Here is an 18,985-nt window from a genome sequence, read left to right on the forward strand (position 1 = left end):
TTTATTTTGTTTATTTTAAGACAGACATTTAGGATTTTTTCAGAAAATCAGTATTATCTAAATAATTACATATTATCTGTAATGATTGAAAATCTTCCTATGATTACAAAAAAAAGAAGAAGAAAATCGTAGGTTTTGGACACGTTTTTCTAGCATGGTAGTTCAAAGCTGTAGTTCGTATTAGGAACTACGATTTTTTCTTAGCGGTTGGCAGCTCTGTATATAAGGCATCATTTTAAAGATTTTTTTTCACCGCTTTCGTAGAAAAGTAAACAAACTTACATTGTGGCGGCGAAGAAAATTGATTTATTCTATGTTTTATTAAAAATTGCTTCAATGTATAGCGCCCCACAAGCGAAGCCGTATAGTTCAAATGGTTATAGAGTCGTTCTAAAAACGCGTAGATCGTCGGTTCGCTCCCACTATGAAACTATGTTGTTTTTGAATGACTTTTTTTTCACGGGATCTTTTGATACAAACTTCCAAGAATACATAATATAAACTCATTCCAGGATTCTGAAACCACAGTTATGCTGTTGAATTAAAATCAGGGAAGAAAACTTTTATTTTAGCATGGTAAATCTTAGTATATTTCTTAAGTGTTTTTTTTCTATTTAGTGCTTTCATAAATAATTCATAAAAATACAAAAATAAGGCATCATTTTATTTTATTTTTCACTAGTGGTACCCGCACGGCTTTGCCCGTAATGGAAAATTAAAAGGTCTTTTGGTTCGCCTGTATATTCATAAATAATGTATGGTGAATTTCCTCGCCAATTGGCTTGTGCCCATGTTGCGGTTCCACGTTATGATAATTTCGTAATTTACTCGTCCATCTTATAAGAATGCTGTTCTTAAAATTGGAATAGAAAAAGAACCACATCGAATTTTCGAAAAATCGCTTCGAGGTGCACACCCCCATGCTACAAACTAACTTTGTGCCAAATTTCATGAAAATCGGCCGAACAGTCTAGGCGCTATGCGCATCACAGAGATCCTGACAGATAGAGATCCGGACAGACAGAGATCCTGACAGACTTTCAGCTTTATTATTAGTAAAGAAAGACTACCATCGACAAAAAAACTTAAATAATGAAATAATTAACATTGTGGCCGTTCTTCCAAAAATTACCGATAAAAAAATTAGATTCTTTAATTATCGCTCTCAAGCGCGAATGCTTCGCATGGGTCAGCATTAGGGTAACAGCACCAGTAACAGACATGCTTAAGGACCTTGCTCTCAGGTTAACTCATTTTCTGAGCTTTTTAATATATTTAGACTTTTAAAACTTTTCTCTCATGCAACTACATCTCATCTAATGTTTGGCTGCTTCTGGATCCTCTGAGTTAGTTAATTCTATTTTTATTTGCTCAATTTAGAACAATTCAGACCTCCCCAGTAACAGACAGCGAAAAATCTGATGATACCCAGTTCTAGATAGGATGTGAAAAGGTAATGGACAAAATTACCCTTTTCTCTTCAAAATGTGCAAAAGTTTTTTTTATTTTTAGAACTAAAGCCTTATTAAATTTAAATGAACATGAAACAATAGCTGACCTCGTGGTGGCTGTCATAACCTTCCACCACTGCCTTGTAAATACCAATTGGCTCATAAAATTCAGTCTAATAGCACTAGATGTTTGTCTCATATTCATGGGCCACAGCAACATCAGTTTTATCCGTCTAAAATTCTTATTATTTAAATCCAAACTTATGACTGTCTGGTACTGGACACTTGTTTGTTACTGGTAGGGTCGCCAGATTTAAGAACAGTAATACGGGACAAGCTTCTAGGAGTGTGAAGCGGAGGGGGGGGGGGGGATTACTGGATATGGTGTATTTTTAATGATGCTTTCCGACAGACGTAGATCGTCTCTTCAAGATAAATCTGAAAAATTCAATCATAACAAAGCATTAAACCTTACAAACTGTCTCCGATCAAAGTAAAAAATCGTTTTCATAGCGATTGACGATGCATGCGCAGAGATATATTTCCAACATTAGTCAATGAACAAAGAGGAAGCAACCATTCTCTCATGGTCTGTCGCCAAAACAAAAATCAAATTAAAACAAAAATAATTTTTGCGTTTGCTGCCATATCATTTTCTTATTACTCTTTATGTCACTTTTTTTGTTTTACTTTTTTTTTCCCTTAAAATAATGTCTCGTTTTGTAAAATATTGTTGTTAGCTAGAATACGGGACTTCAGCCGTCCCGTATGGAAGTTCCCCGGGACGCGGGGCACAGGAATGTCCCTTGAAATCCGGGACGTCTAGCAACCCTGGTTACTGGTGCAGTTACCCTACTTCATTATTTTTCTGAGATTAACTCAGTAATAAAATCTCTGAAATTCCGTACTTAATTTCGAAGGAAAGAAACGCAGGAGCTCTCTAGTCCCTAGAGCTTATATTAAAATGCGTAAATAGTCGGAATTCCGTCCAAAATAGTCCTGCTTAAATTGCATAGAAATAACCTTTGTGAAGCGTGAAATAATTCTGTTCTGCGGTGCTTTGAACTGAGGCAGAAAAAACAGTTTTACAGAGATACTCGATAGAAATCTTAACACCAACATTGGGATCTAGAAGAATGTAGCCAAATATCTTAAAACTGTTGTAGGATTTGGCGTCATATTTTTGGTCTCACGTTAGCCCTTCGCGGTATATTGCCAAGTTGACGCCAATTAACTGATATGACCAGAACCCGACTAACTAAAAGCAAGGCCCAAGACCCACAATAATTTTGAGGCCCCCTGAAGGCTATTATTTTAAAAATGTGTGTATTTTTTGTATAGTTGTATAGCTATGCATAATTCTTTAAGTAATTTGGGGCCCCTTTGGAAGACGGGGCCCCAGGCCCAGGTCTAGTAGGCCTGTGCGGTAATCAGGCCCTGGATATGACTTCCCGCTATGTTACTTCCATTCTTTTACCTTCATGCCACTAGAATAGCCTTTAAAAGGACTCAGAAAAGAAAAAAAAACTACCATTCTTAATTATAAGTTCAAAAACGTTGATAATTAAAACAAATTCATCCAGTAAACTACATTTTTACTTTTTTTAAACAGAATTTTGGAGTCTGAAGAAAATCATGGGCAAAACATAATTACCTTAACGTAGCATTGACTTGTTAATTATCATTTCACGAATATTATTTATGTGAACGAGTAGTAGTAGAAAACTTTTGAGTCAATCTAAGTTAATAGTTGTAATTAACTTAGTAGCAATTATAGTTGCATATGATTTTATGCATTAGATTTCCGTCGACATTGAAAATTACGCTTAAAAAGAATACCGAAGTGGCTTTCTGAGGAAAAATAAGGAGAACTTCCTCCCCCCTCTTTAATTTTGTTTTAAAAATTGTCCCTCATTTTTATTCTACCACCCCTCCCTCTCCCCCCCCCCCCAAAAGTAAATACTTTGAAAGAGGAAAAAAAACGAACAGTCGATATGCAAGATAGATATTTAAAAACATAATTAATTTTATACTTAATTGCAAGTGTTGCAACCAGTAGGGTCAGATGGGGCAATTATGAGTCAAAATGCCATAACATCTTAATATTTTCCGAAGTATAAAAGATAAAATGATTTAATTTGGCATGGAGTAAGCTTACACAATTTAGAAATTATTCAAATAATCCCTTTACCTAAAATTACATTATTTATTTTATTTAAATTAAATGAGTGACCAGGAATTACCCCGGATCGGGGCAAATATGGGTCACCCCCTTTTTTGAAGTAATCCATGTCAAAAGTAACTAACTATTCTAAATTATCATTTCTTAGCCCACTAAGAGACTTTTTAATGACAAAAAGTTTTATGTTTAAGAAATAACACATTATAATTGAAATAATTTGATGTTACTCTTACCAGTTGACTACAATTGTCTTTGCTCTTTTCTCTAAGCCCACAATTTGATAAAAAAATTTATTTAATAGTTGTATGCTACCTTCATCATTCATGTTTCTATCAACCGCAAGAATTTTTTTTCAATTTCAATTAACTAGACTGAAAAAAATGCACTTATTTCAAATTACTTCTAGAAATGTCTCGCTTAAACAAACTAAAATGTCCGACACCTTGTTCCAAAATATTCATTTCTGCTTTTTCTTTGTCCAAAATTTAAATTACTTTCCCATTTTAGAATATGTTGCTTATCATCATACACAACAAAGTATATCTGATTTTCAAGTACAGAATGAATTCGGTTATAGCACCTCATCTTTTAACATTTTAAAAACAGGATTGTTTTTGCGATTCTTCCCTCTTTTTGTCGTTGTCATAAACAATTTAAAATAAGCTCATTTTGCATTTAAACGCTGTCTATATGTACCTCAACAAGCTGAGGTACTTTTATTTTATTTTATATATTTATTTATTTATTGATTTATTTATTTATTTATTTATTTATTTTTTTGCAAGCAGGGTTTTTCTCATTGACTACATTTGTGAATTCGATTTCTCTTGCAGTTACAAGATAGACAAGCGAGTTTTATTTATTATAACTATCGAATTTGTCTCCTTATTTGGTACTAAAGTCATTTGCATTAATTTGTTGCTTATTTTGCTTCTTGATGTGTGCCATAATTGCATCCATGCTGACATAAATTAACTTCAAAGCTGAGATTGATTTGCTAGCTAAAAGGGCATGATACTTAAGCTGCAATTGAAGATAAAATATCTAATGTTGCACTAGGAGCATTAAAATTTTTTAAGAGAGAGTTTGGCATGGAAAAGGATAAGGTGAAGTTAATACTTATATTATTTACGTAGAAATAAATAAGAAAAACATCAAAAATATCAGAAAATAGCCTGACCCAGAATTACACCGCTAAACTGGGGTGTAAATCAGCATACTTTTATGCAAACTTTTTTTTTAAGAAGAAAAAATGTATGTAGGTATGAAAAGCTTAGACCATTTACTATTAAAAAACAGCACCAACAAAATTTTTCTTCAACAATGTTTCACAAACACGAATCTTGAAAAAAATCATGATTTTCCGAGGCAATGTTTTTTGAAGATGTTTTTATAGAAGTGTGGAAACTATTTTTTCTTTCTTATTCACTTCACTGTTGCATTGTTTTTGACCTTGGTATAGGAAAATTGAATGTATAAGGAAGACAGCATAATTTAGTTTTTTTGCAAAAACATTTTTAACAGTAAAAAGTAGGTGACCATTATTTACCCCGGAAAGAGAGTGACCCATAATTCCCTCGTCTGACCCTAATATATCTAGGTAAGATTTATGAGTTTATGCGAAAAGTACTGGAACATGGGGCAAAGTGAAATGGTGAAATATTTACTCTGCTTTTAGCTCTACCTTATCTGGTATTATATTAACTATGAGGAACCATATGCAGTCTATTCCAGACAGGAAAAAAATACCGCCGGAGATTAAAGCAATTAATAATACAGACAATTTTTAAAAATTGATACCCGTATTATAATTTTTGCTGTAAGTCAAAAATTATTTTTGTTACTATAAAATGATCAAGTTCTTGTTATTAATATTTTAACTATTAATTGAGACCTTCTAATATCCAATGCAGTATCAATTTAGTTAATATTAAGCGCTTATTTGTATTTTAAATAAATTGTACAGTTAGTAAAGTACATACGGGGCAAAGTGAAGTAGTTTGTTTCATTTTCTCACTCAACTATTTAATGTAAATCACTTACGTTATTATTGATTCATTTACATTCCTTCATTTAGTAATTCACTTATTTTTTCATTCATTCACTTATTTTCTTATTCATTCATTCTTTTTCTCGCTCATACATTTTTCTCCATTTTGTATTGATTTATTAATTTAGTTATTCCTTTATTGTTTCATTATCTTTTCATTTATTCATTCAACCTTTTATTTACTGGTTCCTTTGATCAAAAATATATATTTTAGAATCGAATAGAAAATATTTTATTTTTTACTTTGCCCCATGAAAAAAAAATGAAAAATTTCCACTTTTTTTTTGAATACTCAAATTTACTGCCAAAAATAAAAAATACTGCTTCAATGCAAGTTTTATTATAAAATACAATATTCTTTCTTTACGTATTGCAATTTTCGAAACAAATTTTCGATTTGTTCATTTTGAAAAAACTCAATCATGTTAACCATTTAACTTTGCCCCACATTCCCCTACTGCTATTGTTTTGTTGTTCGAGCGTCGAGACAATGGGTTCTGGAAAGGGGGTGACCCTAAAAACCCCCTTTTGCTGCATCTCCCGATTATACATATGTTTCAAACACCTTGAAACCTTTAAAATTGGCTGCATTCCAACACTTCTTTGAAGCTTTTGCACGAATCGATCCACATTCGAGGACAAAACTTTTAAAATTCACGTTGCGTTTGGTTGTGAATAGCCGCAAAAATAAAAGAATTCGAAACTCGTAGTGGTACAAGACGACTTACTTAAGACCATGTCTTAGGTTTCAAGCAAATCAGAAAATGCTAATGGAGAAACTTTTGAAAGAGTTTTTCTAAGTTGAAAGCAAGGAAAAAGTTGTCTTGAATTTCATTTTAATTAAATCATGAAATGTTTATTTAATGTGTATAGTAAGCATTCGATACTGTGACTACCAATTCAACGGATCCATCCGGAATGGCATAACAAGGATCGAGCGAATTTAGTTGTGTTCAATTTAACAGACCGATGCAATTATTACCTGTTGATACATCATATCAAATTTATGGTCCAGACAATGCAATATGCAAAGCACTTATTTTCGCCAAAATGAAGAAATCGGTGATTTCTTCATTTTCGCGAATTATTTTGGCGAACTTTTCAGCACGCGAATTTTATATGAGCAGAATTGAGAGTTGATTTATACGGTGGCTCCCAAAAGTGTTCGTACACTTGCGATTTTCAATGAAATACGCCCAGATCTATTGGTTAAAATTAATATTTTGGAATGGATATTTATTTATAAGATCTATTTTCTACAAAACTACGAATTGTTAATAACATAATAAAACATGGCTTTAAAGAAATAAATAATCAAAAAGTGCCAGAAGTCTTCGTACACTTTGAAAAAATATTTAAAAAATAGTAAATAATATAACTTTTTACTAAGTTATTATTTAGTAGAGTATCACGCAGTATCAACAGCATCTTTTAAACGTCTGGGAACAGATTTCATTGTTTTTTCTTTCTTTTTTGTGCAATTTCTGAGTAAGTGTCCAACCGCACTTCGAGTCTTTCTGTTTCTAGTTCGTTTTTCGTTTCAATGTTGTATTTTCGTAATCTAGCCTCAAGATTTCTCTAAGTGTGTTACATTAAGTTTAAACCTGGCGATCGATAAAATATTTCAAAGCTTAAGGGACATTTTTGAGGCACTAGAAGCAAACGTTGAATGCTTTGTGCTTCTGATATCTTGATAAAAAAACAAAGTTGTTTCAAAAAATCAAATTTTGGGCTAATAGTTTAAAATTGTTTTTTAAAATATTTAAATGAATAGCATGATTCATTATTTCATCAAAAAATTCCGAAATACCAAGTCCTAATGCTGCTATGCACCCTCACACAAAAACACCTTCACCGTCTTGATTAACTGATCCAACTAACTTCTTAAGATTAAATTCCTCGTTTTTTCTTCTATTTACAATTATACAACAATTTAACTAAAAATGTTAAATTTATTTTCATATCTAAGTAAGACGTTATTCCAAAACGTTTAGTGCTTATTTATCATTGATTTTGCGACGGAAAGCGTAAGCTTTGGGATTTTCGAGCGAACAAGAAAATTTTTGCCGGAAAAGGTCCCATCTAATCCAGCTAATCATAGAACTTTGCGAGCAATTTTAGATGAAAATTAAACGCAAAATGTTTCAAAATGTTAAATCTCTGATCACGCTTTGTTAACTTTGCCAGTTGACCTTTTCTTACCTTGTTTTCGATCCGATTCTTTTCTTTAAAGCATTTTATCAAGCACTTTATTATAGAATGATATAGATTAACTAATTTCGAGACATTTCAAACCAATTTACTTTTACTGTGAACGGTATAGGAATGATGGGAAAAAAAATGGACTACATATTCGAATTCATTTTCGCGTTATTTTGGTTTTACTACAAAATTTCAAGGTGTACGAACACTTTTGGGAGCCACTGTATATACATATATAGTTGAAATATTTCGCGAAAATTTCCGATTAAATCGGCTTAAATTTTCGCAATTACGACTATCTTACGAAAATCGCGAACATTAAAGCCTCACGAATATAAGGGCTTTTACAGTGTATGACATGAATCTACTGCAAAGTTCAAACTAAATTTAACGTTTAAAATTAAAAAAATACAATACGTGTATGCGGGTTAGACTTAGGTTTTCTTTGAGCTGAGGATATTTGTGCTCCGGGAAAATAGCCGTTTAAGCGATTAATAATTGTTTTTTCAACTTTTTTCCAGTGAAAGTTTAAGATATGAAAAGATCTATAATTCATACTTCTTGTCAATTATGAGCATATAAATAAGAAATGAAAATTATTTTTGGAGTGCCCAAGCTTTGCATGGGCGGATCGCAAATCATTGTGGTTCTGAACTTTGCCCCTCTCTAGCCCCTCTGACTAATACAATGCTCCCCTTAACTCCAAATAAAAATAATGGATATGAAATTGTCGAAAAAAGTTTAAAAATTAATTTGAATTTTGACATCTGGAATTCAAATTATGTTTTTCACAATCACGTGCGTGTTTGTGTCTGTGTGCAGGCAGGCATGAGTGTGTGTGTGTGTAGGTGTGTTTCTAGGTGTGTGTATGTGTAGGTGTGTGTGTGTACGTGTGTATGTGTATGTGTGTGTGTATGTGTGTGTGCACGTGTGTGTATGTGTGTGCGGAACGTGTACGGGGGAAACAGTGGTCATATTTGGATTCAGGGGGTCATTTTACATAGGAATCAGCTAAAACGGTGTCAGAAGCATTTTAAAGGTATTTTTGGCGCACAGTGTAATTTTATCAGCTAGCTTGAAAGGTAATTTTTAGGATAGATTTCGAAGATCAAGTTATTATTGTTGTTTAACCTCAGTATGGTTCGCAGAGGTGTATAATTACACCCCTGTCATCTCCCTCTGTTTACCACGGAATGACAAGATATCGCAAGCACTCATAATCATTCACGCTCAGTAGAACAGAGGGGCGGGGGGAAGGGGGGAAGCACCTGCCAAAAGTCATGGTTTTAACATTATTGCCAATCTAAATACAATAGTTTGCAGTTTACACAGATGTAAGGACTGTTCTGATCGAAAAAAAAAACCTCCAGAAAGGTAATTCTGGCTGCACTTGTCACGCTGCATTACCCTTTGGGTAATACTTCTCAAAAAAAAAACAATTAATTCATCACATGGTAAATAAAAATACTTTAATGCAGATCCGTTATTTTGAATTTTTCCAGGTGGAGGCAAAGGGCACATACACAATATAAATTATCAAAAACACCAAAATCCACGCCCACTGACATGTCAATACATTATTTCCCCAAAGCTTGGGAGAAAATTGCCCCCCCTCCCCCCCCCCCCCCCCCCGAAAAATGACGTGCCTGCTTTTTAAAAAATACTTTTCAAAGAAGTAAAAAATTTTCATCTAATATTAAAAAAATATAAAAAGTTTTTAGTAGAGCTAGCCTACAAATTATGTCACGCTTTTGGGGAGGAGGGAACTTCGTGAAATTGTGACAAGGGGAAGGGAGGATGTAACGAGAAGTGTGACACCATATATTTGGTTAGAATAATATGTTTTTCACAATATGTATGCAATATAGCGTGACATGTGACAAAGAGTAAGAGGGATGAAGGAGAAGTGTGACACGCTATTGACGAAGGGGGGAGGGGTCAAATGTGTTGAGGTGTGACATTTATGCCCCCCCCCCCCCAAGGAAAATTATCCCTCACATTCGAATAGCAGCCACACCTAAAAAATATTTCTGCGCAAATCAAACACAGGGGCGCTCCGAACTAAATTTTTAGAAGGGTGGAAATCTCAATTTGCCGAATGATAAAATATGGGGACAAGTAAGCACATCCAAAGAAAAAATTGCAATTTTGCAGTTATCTAAAAATTTGCCGAATAGGAATTGTTTGGAAGGTCACGATGACCTCCCATCAGGCAGGGGTGCGCACCCCGCTCCCTCCAAGGCGCTCATATGCAAAATTTTAAAAGGGGGCTCAGATATTTTCTACATGGTTTAGCAGGATATTTTCCCGTAGAAACCAATTTCAGTAAATTTGACATTTTTATTGATAACTTATTCAATAATGGCTGGAAAAGAAATGTTTTTTTACATTTTTGCAAAGAAAAAAGCACTAAAAGCTTAGTCAGGGTTGCCGAAAAAGTTCAAGAATGAAATTCCCTGACAGTTCCAGGCTTTCCAGTCGATTTTAGAAAAAAATTTCAAGATAATTGAATGTCAACTTACGTTGTTTAATATTGATACAATATAATTTTTTCTGTAGCTAAAGCTACTTTATTAACCAAATAATGCTTTAAAACATTATCAATAATTATTATCAAAATTTGAGTTAAGTTTGGACAAACTTAAAATTTAATTACAAATGCTTTGAAAGACCAGATATTTCCAATTAATACTTTTATTTTTAAATCTCTGCAATTGTGTTGTGCAAAAGTTTGTTTCCCTTTTAATGAAAACATTTTACGGCTCTCCTCTGATATGCCCCCCTCTTGGCGAGATTTTAATTTTTCACTCGATACGAAAATCGCCAATAAGGCGATAACTTGGCAACCCTGGTTTTGCAACTTGAACGCTGGAAAGTAGTTTCTCGAAGTCTGTCTTTTCGCACGTGTGTGTGTGGTAGGAGGTAGGTGCTCATATGTTCCGCTCTTAGGGAGATTTTAAGTTGAATACTCTAAAATAAAGTTTCAATTCAAACTTTATTTTAGAGTATTCTTTTTCTTGTTGTTTTTTAATGTTAATTTAGTTGAATTTTCTATTTTAATTATGAGTTCGGTTTGTGATGTTGTCCAAATGTATCAATTGAAATTTCTGAATGAATCTTCTTTTTCTTTTTCGTCAGGTCGTCCAACGTTTGGACGTACCGGAGTCCTAAATAGATTTTTTATATATATATTTTATATTTAAATATTTTTGTAAAGTAATGATAATAAAAAATGGGATAATTTCCCTAAGAGCGGAACATATGTGCACTGCCTCACGTGAGGAAGTAAAAGAAAAGTAAAAAAGGTAAGTGAACATATTTTGAATTATTGTGTTTTTAGTGTGTTTCTGGTAGTTTGTATTTTGGTCTGGTTGGCATTTTTGTAGCACAAAAATGGTGTTAATTTCACATAAAATCTGTGACTTTATTGTATACTGAACGGAGGAGATCTGTGACTTATATCCGACTGTGATGTATATTAAAAGTCGGAGGGATAACGGACCGAGCGGCAGCGAGGTCCTGGCGAGCCCGAGGTCTCATAGTACTTTCGTAATGAGACCTAGACCGAGAGCTCGTATCCCGGAGAAACTACGGAAAAAAATTAATGCATTAATTTCATTAAATAATTAATGACATAATTTGAAATTTTCCTGTTGGCGCTAAAAAAGCATCGCTAAGAACGATGTATGACATATGACGTCATACATAGTTTTCTTGGCGACGCTTTTTTGGCGCCAACAGGAAAAAGTCGCCAAGAGGGGGGTATATCAGATTTGTTCCCATTTTACTTTGCTCAAAACTTTTTGATAGCAATATTTTTTTAATGCTTTTTTTTACTTTGCTACTTTTACCGATTGCAAAATAATATGTGCTAGGGACCATTCTAGCATAACTGAGCATATTGTAAGAAAGCTCAGTTGATTTAAGTCTCCCTCCCTCCTTGCAGCATTCCATCAGTCCATAATGCTACAAGACCTTTCTTTCAAATTTTCGACCAACATGCCGCCCTACACTCTCATGCTACTGCACTCTCAACAAGTGGTGTGACATCTTTTTAAGAAACATTGATCTTAAAAAAAAAGGTTTTCAAAATTAAAACACCAATGTAAGTTTCTAACAATAAATTACTTTTAAATTAAAAAAAAACCGCCTTCAAAAAATACCCAGGAACTAAAAAGTAAAAAATAACTGATTAAACTTAATTCTATTTCCTACCCAAACGTAGAAATGAAATTTATTTTACAATTCCAGTAAAAAAATTAACTAAACACCGAATTATAAAATAAACACTGATTTAAATTACTATACGATGAATTATTTTAAATACCTAACTAATTATATACGATCTCTTAATTTTTAATAACCTTTTGAAGTGGGGGCCTCCTATAAACAACTACCATAACGTAACTGACAACCAACCGAATACTGAATTAAACACTAATTTAACTATACGCGAAATTAGTCTTGAAAACTAAACCTACTCAGTTACGTTAGGTAGTAGTTTATAAGAGGCCTCGACTTCAAAAGGTTATTAAAAATTAAGAGATCGTATATAACTAGTTAGGTATTTAAAATAAATCATCGTATTGTAATTTAATCAGTGTTTATTTTAGAATTCGGTGTTTAGTTCAGTTGATTTTTGTACTGGAATTGTAAAATAAATTTCCTTTCTATGTTTGGGTAGTAAATAGAATGCAAAGTAATGAGTTATTTTTTACTTTTTAGTTCCTGGGTATTTTTTGAAGACGGTTTTTTTTTTTGTTTAAAAGTAATTTATTTTTTGCTTTTTAGTGGTGTAAATAACACGGCGAGCGTCTCGGAGAGTTCTGACGACTGTGAAGAAAGGCTTTATCAAATGCGTAACTTGGTATTAAAAAAAAAAATGTCTTCATCACTAGTTCAACTTTATCAATGTTTGCTTTCCAAAAGCAAATGCGTCACTTTAAAAAAAAAAAAAAAAAAAATCGCTTTCAGTTTAACTTTGTAAAATTGTAAATTTTATAATTGTAATATTGTAAATTGTAATTTATGTTTCGCAATACGTGTCATGTAACTCGTGATAAAAGTCGCATGTTTCTTCACATGGCCTCACTATAAATGAAGATTAAAAATTCCACTAGAATGAATTTTACGTTTGCTTCAGAGAAACCTTAATTCAAAATTTTCACTATCATTACTCTTAATAATATATTTTTTTAGTACTTTCTTTAAGTATAGGTAAAGAAAGTATATACCTTTGTTTTATGGAATTTGTTTATCAATGGGTTTTATATTTAATCGTTTGTGAGGGAAATTGCATGAAATTTATTGTTTTACCCTTAACTTTTCCCTAAAGAACAAATAAGGTAAATCAAAGATTTGGGACCTAAGTTAGACCAACCCTAAACAAAACCACCACTAAACAAAAAAAAAAACGCATAAAAACCGGTTCACTAAGTGAGATGATATACAAAGTTAATAAAGTACAAATCGATTTAAATGTGAGTATGATATTTGAAGAGTTCTTTCAATTTCATCAAACCTGAACTTGATTACCATTGGTTTGAAATGTCTCTAAAGTAGTTAAATTATTCAATTCTATATTAAATTGCTTGATAAAATGCTTTAAAAAAAAGAATCGGATCGAAAACAAGGTAAGAAAAGGTCAACCGGCAAAGTTGACAAAGCGTGATCGGAAATTTACAGTTAAAAAAATTATAAAAAGGACACTTTTGAGTGCTGTAAAAGTTTCTGCGGAGTTAAATGAAAATTTTTACGTTTAATTTTCACCTAAAATTGTTCGCCGAGTTCTCTGATTAGCTGGATTAAATGGGACCTCTTCCCGCAGAAATTTTCTTGGCCGTGCGAAAAACAGAAAGCTTAAGCTTTTCGTCGCAAAATCAATGATAAATAATCTCAAAACGTTTTGGAATTACGTCTTACTTACGGATAAAAATGAATTTAACACTTTTGGTTAAATTGTTGTATAATTGTAAATAGAAGAAAAAGATAGGAACTTAAATCTTAAGAACTTTGTTGAACCAGTTAATCAGGACGGGGAAGGCGTTTTTGTGTGAGGGTGCATATCAGCATCAGGACTTTGTAGTTTGGAATTTTTTGATAAACAATGAATCATGCTGTTCATTTAAATATTTTACAAACCAATTTTAAACTATTAGCCACAAATTTGGTTGTTGGAAAGAACTTTGTTTTTTTTTTTATCAAGACAACGATAAGAAGCACACGGTTTTCAACGTTTGCGTCTAGTTCCTCAAAAATGGTACTAAAGTTTAGAAAATACCCCTTCAATCTCCAGATTTGAACTTAAGGTAACATATTTAGAGATATCTGGAGGCTTGATTACGAACCCATTAACCGCCGAAACTCGAAATCGTTTTTTTTTTTTTTTTTTTGGATAAAAATCATAAAAGTTATCATTCTGAACCTATATAATAGAAATATGCTTATGCTTAAAAAAAAAATGCACTTACTTTTACAAATATAGGGTGTTGCGTTGACGCAACGTCAGCGGAAAAGGAGTATTAATGCTAAGAAGTTTTATCAGAAGTTCTTCAGCAGTTTCGATGCTTTTTACACACAGGAAATTTTTATAATCTTAGTTATGGTTCTTAACCATGCCGAGCACTTTAGAAGAAACTGAAATTTATATAAAATAAGCACATAAATGCATTTTAGAAAATTTAAATTTTGAGGAAACATCGATTTTTTATAGTTACACATGAAAAGTTTCGCTGCAATCGTGATGAAGTGCAACCTTACAAACATTGCAGCGATAAATAGTTTGGCTGTGGCAATTCTTGCAGCGTAGTCTTTAATTGTCTGTCGACCTTACGATAAAATGTCCCCCAGATACAGGCATTGGTAAGCTGAATTTGCTTGGCCGTCCTGTAGCTGGACTTTTCTTTTTCATGTCACTATCATAAGGGGTCTGTAAAAGATGAAGTGCAACCTCTCGCCTAAAATCCAATAGTGACTTTCTATTTTCTTCTTTCGATAGTCTTGATTGGTTAATGCAACATCAATATAATTGGAGAATATTGGCCACCACCATTTTTTCCCTCGGACTCTAATTCTGTAATTTGAAACTAAATTGTCACACAAATCAACACCCCCCATTTTCATGTTGTATTGCTCAATTATACAAGGTTGAGGAACAGAAATCTTCTTCTTCTGGTTTCTGGAATAGCGAGAAACGTTTTTGACAGGCTCAATTTTACCATAGGTTGAACCCATAGTCACAACAGCGTTGTCATTCCATCGTTTTTGCTGGGCAAACAAATTTGTTTGTTCTACAAGATGCGATAAAATATCGGAATCAAAAAAAAAAGATTAAAAATATCAACACTAGCTTTACCTTCTAGAGTGTGTCTTACAGCTTGAATGGGGACCTGTTCTTCATTTTTTGGTTGATACCTATCAATTGGTTAATGTTTTGTGTATCACCAATCTTCTGTTTTTCGTTTTTTTACTACGGGATTTGGAACAATTGAACTTTTTTTACGTGGACTTCAATTTCGCCTGCAGTATCGCCCGGTAAAACTTCATTATCATTATTTAAAATGTTGTCATTGCCTTCTTCTTCATCACTAGCTTCTGTTATTTCTGGTGGTACAACAACAATATCTGTTTCTTCATTTTCATTATCATCATCATCTGAGTTTTGTTCGAAAATCTGTTCCAATGCTTCTTCCAAAGTTAGATATCTTGTTCTGGGCATTTCGAAAGGCAGAGACGAAAAAAAAGCTTCCACAGTCAAAACGCGCAGAATAAAAATGAAATATAGTTCTTCCCTAATAAAGCAATTGAGACAGTCAGTCAGTCTGCCCCTTTTTCGCTGACGTTGCGTCAACGCAACGCAAGTTTTTACTTCCCCCTCCTCCCCAGCAGAAGCAGTTTCTTTGAGGAATGTTCTGATAAAAAGTGACCTTGACTAAAAGTATTTCATATCTAAACCAAAACTTTTTTTTATTTTTATTTTTTTCTGACAGAAAACTGGATCACAAATTTAGTCAAAAAAAACCATGTGAGAGAAACAATTTTTATCATACATAAAAAAAGAAATTTAAAGCAATTTTTTTATTTAACATATTTCTACTAATATTCTTAAATTCAAATTAGAAATCGATAAAAAAAAATAGATTTCTAGTGTAGTTTCTATGGATATTTATTATAACCGTTGCGTCAACGCAACACCAGCGGGTAATGGGTTACGAAAATACGGCTTTAAAACGAAAATAGAGCTAGTAACAATAAGACTCGAAGTGTGGTTGAACACTTACTCAGAAATTACGCAAAAAAAAGAAAGAAAAAATGAATGAAATCTATTCCCAGACGTTTAGGAGGTGTTATTGGTACTGCATGATATTCTACTAAATAATAACTTAATAAAAAGTTAGATTGTTCAATAATATATAGACATTTTTTGAAGTGTACAAAGACTTTTGTGAGATAATTTTAAAAAAACCAAAAAGTGCCGGAAATTTTAAGTTTTAATATTTTTTAAAAAATTCATGTAGCTTTGTTGAAAATTGATCATATATCTTATAATTAAATACCTATTCCGAAGTATTAATTCTAACAAATGGGATAGGGCCCTTTTTCATTGAAAGTCGTAGGTGTACGAACACTTTTGGGAGCCACTGTACATAAAAAATCGCAATACGAAATCACAACCTCCTTTTTTGAAGTCGGTTAAAAACCATGATGGATGTTTCCAAAACATCGACATTGCCGCTATTCTGAACTGTAATATAAACATGTGAAAAATTTAACAGCATTGTGATAAAGAGATAAAACCGTAATAACATCTTTCTTTGGCAAGCAAGGATCCATAAAAATCATAGTTCATTCTGTTTCAAAAAATAAAAATATATGCTAAATATTCTCTGCAATGATTTAAAATTTATATTCTTAATATAAAAGAATATAGAAAATTCTTACACTATTCTTCTAAAATGGAATTTAATTTTCATTTTAAAAAGATTTTTACAAATCCTTAGCTTTAAAAGCAATTGAAGAACTAAAAAATTGAATGCTCATTCTTTTACAATTTAGTATTTTTACAAAAAATATGTCATTGCTAATTAACTCAATACAGTTAAAGTTTGCCAGAATAAATAAATAAATAAAGTCATTATAATCCAGAATTAATTAAAATAACTTCCAACCATTGAAATAATTGAAAAGTTTGAAAGATGCATAAGGACTGAAATCTCAAACATACTAAGCAAGTTTCGGGGAAGTCACTTTCAATGTTGGCGTGTTTCCTAAAGAACAAGTTTTAACCTATAATAGCTAAAACTTTGAGACTTTAAATTTTTATGATTATTCATTTCATGAAAAAGATAGAAAAAAAAAAGTAGAATGAAGGCTATTAAAATATACTAGTAAAACCACACGTACTTTGCGGAAAATACTAGTAATTTCCAGCTAAGTATAGCTTGATTTTTTTTTTTTTTTTTTTTTTTTTTCAAAAAAAGCAAAGTAAAATGTAATTTTATGAATCAGAGCTTTATAATTTTCGTATGGATTATTTTCTTTTTGTGTAGCCTTATTACACTTAGTACTTAAAAATGAGCTTGAATTTTCTTCCTCTCAACTGTCAAGAAAATTCGCTTATCTGGATTGCGACATTTACCGCACTTTTTACGCAACAGTTTCACCCATCAGATGCAAAAATTGAGAAGAAATTCCATGACGTTTCCAGAAATTTCAATAATTTGTGACTAGGTGATTTTCATTTTCCCTGACAATTCCAGGTTTTCCATATTTTCCAGCTGCGTGGCAACATTGAAAAAGTTCTAATTTCTAAGGGGGCTTGAGCCTCCACTTGCCCCCCGCCCCCATATGGGCGCCTTTGACCCCTTAAATATCGAGATGACCCCCCTGAAGGCAAGAGCCCTCTCCCCCAAAAATGAGAAAAGTACCCCTTAAAACCCCCCCCCCCCCCCAGGAAAGCACCCCTGCATCAGGGCGCCGTAGATCGAACAACAAAACCATCCGAGTTTTATTATGAAGGCAATCATCGAAATGTCACAAAATTACATTAATTCCAAGAAAAACAAATTTAAATTCTTATTCCGAGCTGTTTAAAAATCAACCAAAAGATGCATATACGACGGGTTGAATTTTGGATTGAACTAGTTACCACCAACACTTTAAAGTGATTTAAATGCAACAATTAAAAGTACTTACGAGTAATCTCAACTTCGACCAAAGCCGTCTGAACGGAAAACAAATAAATAATCCACTGTGCAAGCTCATTCACATCTGCAGACACTCGACGAGGATGTAAATCGAACCACTTGTTAATTAAAAACTCGCTCTCCAATTTCAAATTTCAGCTATGTTTCATCCACGCAACATAGATACATGTTTGATGCAAATGAATTACGTCACCTACCTTAGTTATCATTCCCGCGTAAACAAATACTCACTGCTCGGCGCCTCGGCGTATACAGCTGTTTGAATTTCCTGATAACGCGGCGTGATTCCCTAGAGCGCATGCGCAATACTTTCACCTTTGGACAGGAGACTACAAAACTTTTTCGTATGGAGTAACTACTTGTTGAAATGAGAGTAAAAGTGACGTCACGAGCGACGCCATATGATCTTTTTTTTTTTATTATTAAGATGGAGAGGGAAAGGGGAGTGTCCCGTTCCAAAAGGAAGGAAAGCTGTACTGGGTTCTGTTCTTGAATGATTCATCTTTTTTCCCTCTTCTGATTATTCACATGCGACCAATTTTGTTAACATTTTTTCACTTTCAATTTTTGCAAAATTTGTTCAAAAACAATCACTAATAATTGTGACCAGTATCACGGGGTTGGTCGCCAAGACATGACAGAGAGAGCCAATAGGATTTCTACTTGATTGGTAGAAATATGTAGCAAAAAAAAAAAAGAAAGAAAGAAACGCAATGGTTGAGAGCAAGTTTTAGAAAGATAAAATTGTAAAAAAAGGTTATTAAACCGTGGTGCCCATTCCCCTCCCAAAAAAATACAAGGGCGTACCCACCCCTAAATAGCTCAAAAATACCTCTCTAAGAGCGGGAACCCCCTTCAAAAAAAAAAGAGAAAAATACCGCTCAAAACACACACA

The 18,985-nt window shown here is 33.0% G+C and overlaps 1 protein-coding gene across 1 annotated transcript in view; it reads right to left on the reverse strand.

The window, feature by feature from the left end:
• The window catches only part of LOC129227412 (FERM domain-containing protein 4A-like), a 496,557-nt gene extending 478,378 nt beyond the window's left edge, over positions 1-18,179 (reverse strand). Inside the window, exon 1 of the mRNA XM_054861965.1 lies at positions 18,080-18,179. Coding sequence (XP_054717940.1) covers positions 18,080-18,148 — 69 coding nt within the window. The 5' untranslated portion in view covers positions 18,149-18,179. The remainder of the gene's footprint in view (positions 1-18,079) is intronic.
• Between the last annotated feature and the right edge of the window lie 806 nt (positions 18,180-18,985).

Source organism: Uloborus diversus, chromosome 8 (genome assembly GCF_026930045.1).
Source record: "Uloborus diversus isolate 005 chromosome 8, Udiv.v.3.1, whole genome shotgun sequence".
Classification (NCBI taxonomy): Eukaryota; Metazoa; Arthropoda; class Arachnida; order Araneae; family Uloboridae; genus Uloborus; species Uloborus diversus.